At 51.7% G+C, this 8,689-nt stretch overlaps 1 protein-coding gene across 1 annotated transcript; it reads right to left on the bottom strand.

The window, feature by feature from the left end:
* Positions 1–921: 921 nt before the first annotated feature.
* Positions 922–3,188, bottom strand: SNRPE (small nuclear ribonucleoprotein polypeptide E). The gene is made up of 5 exons (XM_052815842.1): positions 3,039–3,188; positions 2,849–2,875; positions 2,257–2,319; positions 1,941–2,019; positions 922–1,203 (listed from the first exon to the last, which is right to left on the bottom strand). Exons 1-5 carry the CDS (start codon positions 3,090–3,092, stop codon positions 1,148–1,150), a joined length of 279 nt encoding a protein of 92 aa, XP_052671802.1. The 5' UTR covers positions 3,093–3,188; the 3' UTR covers positions 922–1,147.
* Positions 3,189–8,689: the final 5,501 nt, after the last annotated feature.

Raw genomic sequence — 8,689 nt, 5'->3', positions numbered from 1 at the left:
AGGCTGTACAGCTGGAGCTGGTTTAGCCACTGTAGTATGTCATGCTGCCTCTCAAAAGTTTCTTACCGTGAACGTCTGCTATGATACTCCTGCTGTATGACTTCTTGGAATGGGAGGAGCATGCTGGATGATGTCCGCCAGAAGACTCATATATTTCTATCCTTTGAGGTAAGAAACCTTCCATCTTGAATTTATTAATTTTCATGCTCAAGATGATACACAAATTTAAGTTTCAAAATACTGAAAGCTTATTAAATGATTTCTAGTGCAACCTGTGTATCAGGATTCATTTCTCTCCCTCCAGGTAATCTTAGTCTCCAAGTTACAATTACAGCCAAAACCTTTTTTTCTTTCTTTCCATCAGAAAAACAGCAGAGGAGACCACCAGTTCCAAGTAAGCTAGGGAACTTATCTTCTGTTGATGTGATAAGCAATTCAGCTCTCTTGTGGAAATTTAAATAGAACAGCCAGATCCTCAAACCAATAATAAAAATAAACCAACATGATAAAATCCCAACTGATACATCTGATATCCCAACTTATTTAACAGTGCCACAGTTTAATCTAGAGACTAGCCCCAAAAGCAAGAAATTATAGAGTTTTAATCCAAACCAACTGCCCTCTCTGCTTCTCTGACATGAAGATAAAAGATATTTTACAAGAACGCCTACCAGTAAAGTTTGTAAATGCTAGATTACTATACCACAGGCCCAAGTCCCTCACTAGAACCGTGCAAGCTCAAGGACAGCATGTCACTTCAGTATCGTGAACGAGCCCATCTTGTTCACCTAACGCAGATGTAACATTCCAGAACGCACACGTGTTTATCAGAGACTGCACAGGTCCACAGTGAAAATCCCTTTGAATACATTTCTCCCCCTTCTCTACTCACAGAAGGGCATGAGACTGAAAGCAAGCAGATTTACATTTACAGTTAATGTGAAAAATGTTTATTTGCGAAATACACTGTGCATCGTTTCAAACTACAAAAAAAAAAATCACTCGCACAAAAGACTGTGCAGTTTTCAATTCTGCATGCGACCCCAGTTACACATAACTTCCTGTCTACTAGCTGGTCCTGCTCCCACTAGCGCTTTATTAACTCCGAAGCACCGCAGCCATTGTTCTAAGCAAAAAACAACAAATCCTAGTTAGAAACACTTTGCAGAAGAGTGATATTGTCCCCTTTTAACATGATCCGACCTGCAACACAGAGAAAGGAAAGGGGGCATTAGAGAGATGCCAGACTCTGACGATAACCTTGCACTTTCAGAAAACATTTCACAACGCCAAAGGTGCTTGCAAGAAAATGCCCACAAGACAACTGACTAGGTTTTTCTCAGTAAACAGAGTCCATTCCCACCTGGCTGCAGGACTGTAACCGTTAGTCATGCAGGGCCCACATTCAAAATTCACACTACAATGTATCAGACACAATCTCCACTCCTGCACTCGCTGTTTGAACAGCACTCTGTCCCCACCAAGAGCCCAAACATGTCACTTAGCACAGGCTGCTGTTTATCCTCACCAGCAGGTGGTAAATATTAAATACCACCACACAGGTGGTTCCCTACTTTGACTCAGAGATGACACAGCAAGTGTCAGAATTGTTCAGGGCCACCTGCCTTAGACGTAGCTGGGAGGAGTTTGACTGGACCCCTCCAGCCACCCGGGCTGCAGAAAACGTGCAGCGCAGTCCACCCGTTGTTACACACATTTGAAAGAAAAAAACTCGCCTCAGGCAGAGGCAGATTCTCCTTCATGTTCAACAAAACCACCAGCTCAAGGAACAGCAGGAACCGAGACCTAGCCAGTATCTGCTCACTGTACTCCAAACTCAACACTCTTCACACCTTTTGTGCTTTAAAGCCTTGCTACAGGGAAGGCTCACGCAGCCAGGATTCAGACATCACTTGGGTTACACAGACACACTGACATACCCAGCTGTTTCCTTGATTTTGTTTTGGAGTGAATTTCCTCTGCGTCGTCCAGCACCAAGTTCATATATTCATCAAAGCCCTAAAAATCAGCAACAAAAGCCGTCGGTGAGCTACGTCCCCTGCGCTAAACTTCAGCAACAACACCACAAACTATCGTGAGCTGTGCTGACGTGGGCTGGACAATTAAGACTATTAATTGGAGAGGCACGAGGTCTTGCCACCCCCCATGCTAGTTTTTCCTGACAGGAAGAAACAGTTTTATCAATTTGAAGAACAACCAACAAAAACCCCAAGCCAAAGACATCCTGATACTCACAATGATGCAGCCTTCTATCCGCATGTTCACTTGCTCATAAAGCCACACCTGGATCCTGGACCTCTGCAAAATGATGGAGGGGGAGAGCACAACAGGAACATAAACACTCCACACAATTTTGTTCTCTCCTGTGCATTAACAACTCCTTGCTGCCGATAGCTTCGTAACACTCGAGGCAGTAACTCTCACGCGTGGTTTCGGTTACATCCCCGGTCATTTTTAAGGTGGTAGACTATTTTGGAAATACTCTCTGCCTTCACTGGCGAACACGCAACAGCACAGGCTTTAAAGACTGTCACGGAAAACATCCCTGCACACCCGACTGCAAGAGCAAACGCCTCTTACAAAGGTAACCCCTTAAGGTGAGAAGGAAAAACGCCCAACTCGGAACTAGCTGGTCTTCTCACGGATCGCAACGACAGCAAGTTCTTCAGTTCAACAGGAATCGGCTCCAAAAACCCCATCCTGAACTCGGAAAGACCCCTCCGGCGTGCCGCCCCGCTCCCCACACGGCTCTAAGGGCCCTGCGCAAGAAGCACCGGGACGTTCCTCTCACACGGGGCCGAAGCCGCAGCAGCCCGGCAGTACTCACGTTCTGCAGGTAGCGGAAGATGAGGTTCTGGAGCGGAGCGTTAAGGACGCAGCACGGCAACGAGTCCTCGGCGACACGGCCCTTCGGCGCCTCCCGGGCCCACACAGCAGCTCCTGCCCGCCTAGCCCAGCCCCCCGCCCCCGTCAGACCGCTCGCCCGCCCCCCCCCCCCCCCGCCACACGAAGGATACGATGGGCTGCACCATCACCTTCTGCACCTTCTGGCCCTGCCCGCGGTACGCCATGGCTATGGCTATGGCTGCTGCTGCTGCCGCCGCCCGGCACACGCTCCCGCCGCCGCCGCCACCGGAAGCCGCGAAGCAGGGCGGGAGCGCGCAAGGAGCCCTGGGATGCTGGCGGACCAGGCCGCTCGAGGCGGTTGGGAGGACCGGCGTCTCTACTGCTCCGCGTCGGCGTGGCGAGCAGCGGGGAGCCCCCCCGGGACCCTCTGTGCCCCCCCCGGGACCCTCTGTGCCCCCCCCGGGACCCTCTGTGCCCCCCCCCCCCCCCCACAGACAGACCACGCACCCGCACCTTTCCTGCGCCAGGGTTCGGTAAAAACGCTGTTAACTGCTGTCATGGGCAACGGCTCAGCTACCGGTGAAGGCGGAGGAGCCCAGGCTACGTTTAATACAGGACCTTCGGGAGAATACGAGTATAACGCATATACACGAACATCCCCCTGAGCTGGAAGGCAAGGATGAAGAGCAGAACATACCCCCCTTCATCCAGGAGGAAATTGTTAGGGACCTACTACGCCATCTGGACACTCACAAGTCTATGGGACCAGATGGGATGCATCCAAGACACTGAGGGAACTGGCGGAGGTCCTTGCCGAGCCTCTCTCCATCATCTGTCGGCGATCCTGGTCAACAGGGGAGGTCCCAGGGGACTGGAGGTTTGCCAATGTGACACCCATTCACAAGAAGGGTCGGAGGCAGGATCCGGGGAACTACGGGCCTGTCAGCCTGACCTCGGTACCAGGGAAGATTATGGAACGGTTTGTCTTGAGAGCGCTCACGTGGCAAGTCCGGGACAAGCAGGGGATCGGGCCCGGTCAGCATGGCTTTACAAAAGGCAGGTCCTGCTTGACCAACCTGATCTCCTTCTATGACCAGGTGACCCGCCTAGTGGATGAGGGAAAGGCTGTGGATGTTATCTTCCTTGACTTCAGCAAGGCCTTTCACACTGTCTCTCATGGCATACTCCTTGAGAAGCTGGCGTCTCGTGGCTTGGACAAGCGTGCTCTTCGCTGGCTGAGAAACTGGCCGGACGGACGAGCCCAGCGGGTCGTGGTGAATGGGGTGAAATCCAGTTGGCGGCGGGTCACAAGTGGTGTTCCCCAGGGCTCGGTGTTGGGGCCAGTTCTGTTTAATATCTTTATTGATGATTTGGATGAGGGGATTGAGCGCACCCTCAGCAAGTTTGCAGATGACGCCAAGTTGGGAGGCAGGGTCGATCTGCTTGAGGGTAGGGAGGCTCTACAGAGAGATCTGGACAGGCTGGATCGATGGGCCGAGGCCAATCGTATGAAGTTCAACGAGGCCGAGGGCCGGGTCCTGCGCTTCGGTCACAGTGACCCCGTGCGGCACTACGGGCTTGGGGAAGAGCAGCTGGAAAGCTGCCCGGCAGAGAAGGACCTGGGGGTGCTGGTTGACAGCCAGCTGGATATGAGCCAGCAGTGTGCCCAGGTGGCCAAGAAGGCCAACGGCATCCTGGCCTGTATCAGAAATAGTGTGGCCAGCAGGAGCAGGGATGTGATTGTTCCCCTGTACTTGGCACTGGTGAGGCCGCAGCTTGAGTCCTGGGTTCAGTTTTGGGCCCCTCCCCACAGGAAAGACATTGAGGTGCTGGAGCGTGTCCAGAGAAGGGCAACTGAGCTGGTGAGGGGCCTGAAGCACAAGTCTGATGAGGAGAGGCTGAGGGAGCCGGGGCTGTTTAGTCTGGAGAAGAGGAGGCTGAGGGGAGACCTTATCGCTCTCTACAACTACCTGAAAGGGCGCTGTAGTGAGGTGGGTGCTGGTCTCTTCTGTCAGTTGGCTGGAGATAGGACAAGAGGCAATGGCCTCAAGTTGAGGCAAGGGAGATTTAGGTTAGATATTAGGAAAAATTTCTTTACTAAGAGGGTTGTCAGGCATTGGAATAGGCTGCCCAGGGAAGTGGTTGAGTCACCATCCGTGGAGGTATTCAAAAAGCGCGTAGAAAACGTACTCCAGAACATGGGTTAGTGGGCATGGTTGATGGTTGGACTCAATGATCTTGAAGGTCTTTTCCAACCTAAATGATTCTATGATTCTATGATTCTATACCTGGCAGGCTCCTTGCAATGTTTAAAAAGCTTGTCGGGCAGGGCAGAGCAGGGACTTGCTTTGGCACTTCCATGTTGCAGCAACGCTTGCAGACCACGTGCCCTGCACGCTGGGCCAGGGCCTAAATGTGATGGTGCTGTTGGTAACCTGAAGCTGAGGAAGCACTTCTAGATTTTTCTACGGTTCCACGTGAATTTTTGCCCCATGAAGGTGACGTATTGAGCTATTTCTTTTCAACGTATAGGCTTAGAGCCAGTTGTGGTTGAACATCTCCAGGCTTGGGTGTTCCCGGTCCATCTTTGCCTACTGAGCAGGTGCTTGGTAGGAGAAAGGACATGCGTCTTAACCATGGGACTCAGACTGTCAACTACGTACTGCTGTGAAGGAGCTCGGATAGGAGAATGCACTTAAATAACAGGTCAACAGAGCTATTATAAAATTGATTACTGAAGACACTTTTTTCCAATGCCAGCATATTAGAAGCTCGTACGGGTTGTGGCACTAAGAGAGTCAGTTCCCATCTATAACGTGACTGTACAACAGTGTAAAAGGAAAATTTGTCACGGCTTTGGAGAAAGCACAACACAGAAGTACGGATTGAACTGTTGATACCTGGACCGTGAACCACCCACAGACTACTTGACAGTGCAGGCCCAAAGATATCTTTTGATACACAGACTGCGCCAGCAGAAGTCCCCTTGTGGAAAACAGGCAGCTCCCTCCCACTGGCTGTGCTAAAACTTCTGCAGTAGGAAGTGTCCTACAAGAACCAAGTTACCAAACTGATGTGTGGCTTTCCCTTAATCCCCTGCCCCCGACTTTCCAGCTTCCAACAGCACTGCCGGCATTGTGCGCACAGTGCTAGGTGCTAGCTGCCGTGTTTCGTGTATATTTTGAAGTTAATGATTCCGGACTTTGAGCACAGGGGCACTGAGAGCAGGTCAGCAGGTACTTAAGTGATTTTCTTGCTCATTCTGCTAGTTCTTCAGGGACTCCAGCATCCAAACGATCTTGTACAGGATCACTTGAAGCAGGAAACGGCTGCTCAGCGAACCTCTCTCTATCTTTTAGGTTAAAGTGACTTTAAACAAGCAGAAGGTGGAGCAGCATCCCCCGGGGAGGGAGAGTGGGTCTCTTCTCAGCTCATTCCAGTGGTGCCAGATGTCTGATGGGTGCAAGGTTGTTGGCCTGCAGGTGGAGGCCAGTGGGGAGCTGCAGTTCTTAGTCAAGCGCTGCCATCGGTCACGTCCATCCGGCTTTGCAGAACATGTGGAAAGACTTTGAGATGAAAGGTGTCGCTGTCGCTTTTGGACTGGGAGATGGGTGAAATATTTTAGGGTTGAAACTGATTTCCTCCGGAGTGGTGCGCTCGGGTCTGAACGCTTTGTCTTGGCCACTTTGCTAGATTGCTGCTGTAAAGGTTGCTTTGAAGAATTCCTTCTCCTGCAGAGACAAACTTGATGTGTCAAGCTAAAGAGAGATCTGTAGTGAAGCAGTGTGTGACCTGATGAGTGCTTCAGATGAGGGTTATTCTTTGACAGTTAGAGAAACACCAGGCCAATCAGCCCTTTCAGGAACAGACTGATTTGCCTCTCATTTTAAGGAAAGATGTCCTAATTCAGGTCCCCGAAGTGGCACATCTTCAAATAGAGTTGCTCCAGCCAGCAAGGGGAAGCTGTGCCCCGTGGCTGTGGTAAGTGAGGGCTGTGACTCTCGGATCACGAGGAAAGGTGACCCTGACTCAGGGGCGGAGGAAACTGAGACAATCATCTGCTTTAAGCTTTGCTTTCTTGGCTGGCAACCTTGCGGTTGTTGCTCTGAGAGGGTCTTGAGTGCTGTAACCGCCATGGCGTACCGCGGGCAGGGCCAGAAGGTGCAGAAGGTGATGGTGCAGCCCATCGTATCCTTCGTGTGGCGGGGGGGGGGGGCGGTCTGGCGGGGGCGGGGGGCTGGGCTAGGCGGGCAGGAGCTGCTGTGTGGGCCCGGGAGGCGCCGAAGGGCCGTGTCGCCGAGGACTCGTTGCCGTGGCGCCGAGGACTCGTTGCCGTGCTGCGTCCTTAACGCTCCGCTCCAGATCCTCATCTTCCGCTACCTGCAGAACGTGAGTACCACCGGGCTGCCGCGGCTTCGGCCCCGTGTGAGAGGAACGTCCCGGTGCTTCTTGCGCAGGGCCCTTAGAGCCGTGTGGGGAGCGGGGCGGCACGCCGGAGGGGTCTTTCCGAGTTCAGGATGGGGTTTTTGGAGCCGGTTCCTGTTGAACTGAAGAACTTGCTGTCGTTGCGATCCGTGAGAAGACCAGCTAGTTCCGAGTTGGGCGTTTTTCCTCCTCACCTTAAGGGGTTACCTTTGTAAGAGGCGTTTGCTCTTGCAGTCGGGTGTGCAGGGATGTTTTCCGTGACAGTCTTTAAAGCCTGTGCTGTTGCGTGTCCGCCAGTGAAGGCAGAGAGTATTTCCAAAATAGTCTACCACCTTAAAAATGACCGAGGATGTAACCGAAACCACGCGTGAGAGTTACTGCCTCGAGTGTTACGAAGCTATCGGCAGCAAGGAGTTGTTAATGCACAGGAGAGAACAAAATTGTGTGGAGTGTTTATGTTCCTGTTGTGCTCTCCCCCTCCATCATTTTGCAGAGGTCCAGGATCCAGGTGTGGCTTTCTGAGCAAGTGAACATGGGGCTAGAAGGCTGCATCATTGTGAGTATCAGGATGTCTTTGGCTTGGGGTTTTTGTTGGTTGTTCTTCAAATTGATAAAACTGTTTCTTCCTGTCAGGAAAAACTAGCATGGGGGGTGGCAAGACCTCGTGCCTCTCCAATTAATAGTCTTAATTGTCCAGCCCACGTCAGCACAGCTCACGATAGTTTGTGTCGTTGTTGCTGAAGTTTAGAGCAGGGGACGTAGCTCACCGACGGCTTTTGTTGCTGATTTTTAGGGCTTTGATGAATATATGAACTTGGTGCCGGACGACGCAGAGGAAATTCACTCCAAAGCAAAACCAAGGAAAGAGCTGGGTATGTCAGTGTGTCTGTGTAACCCGAGCGATGCCTGAATCCTGGCTGCGTGAGCCTTCCCCGTAGCAAGGCTTTAAAGCACAAAAGGTGTGAAGAGTGTTGAGTTTGGAGTACAGTGAGCAGATACTGGCTAGGTCTCGGTTCCTGCTGTTTCCTGAGCTGGTGGTTTTGTTGAACGTGAAGGAGAAAGAATCTGCCTCTGCCTGAGGCGAGTCTTTGTCTTTCAAATGTGGGGAACAACGGATGGACTGCGCTGCACGTTTTCTGCAGCCCGGGTGGCTGGAGGGGTCCAGTCGAACTCCTGCTCAGGAATATGGAAGGCAACACGCAAAATGCTGAGCTGCTTGGGCACTGAAAAGAGCTAGGTCTGAGGGGATTTCTCTTGTTCCCCCCATGGTGGTGAATGTAGTAAAGTTGCACTATACAGGTGTCTCTCACTTCCTAGGGAAAAGAAATGGCGCCTTCTAGACCGTGAATTCCTCCTGATTTGTATTGGAATGCCTCTGCTGGGCAAAGCAGTGTCC

The sequence above is a fragment of the Harpia harpyja genome, chromosome 19 (genome assembly GCF_026419915.1).
Source record: "Harpia harpyja isolate bHarHar1 chromosome 19, bHarHar1 primary haplotype, whole genome shotgun sequence".
In the NCBI taxonomy this organism is placed as follows: domain Eukaryota; kingdom Metazoa; phylum Chordata; class Aves; order Accipitriformes; family Accipitridae; genus Harpia; species Harpia harpyja.
This window is presented reverse-complemented; position numbering and strand designations above follow the sequence as displayed.

Coding starts and splice junctions, on each gene's coding strand:
- SNRPE (XM_052815842.1), bottom strand. CDS start 3,092: ATGGCGTACCGCGGGCAGGGCCAGAAGGTGCAGAAGGTGATGGTGCAG. Junction 2,320..2,848: donor TCTTCCGCTACCTGCAGAAC/GTGAGTACTGCC, acceptor ATCATTTTGCAG/AGGTCCAGGATCCAGGTGTG. Junction 1,204..1,940: donor AAAATCAAGGAAACAGCTGG/GTATGTCAGTGT, acceptor TCTGTGTTGCAG/GTCGGATCATGTTAAAAGGG.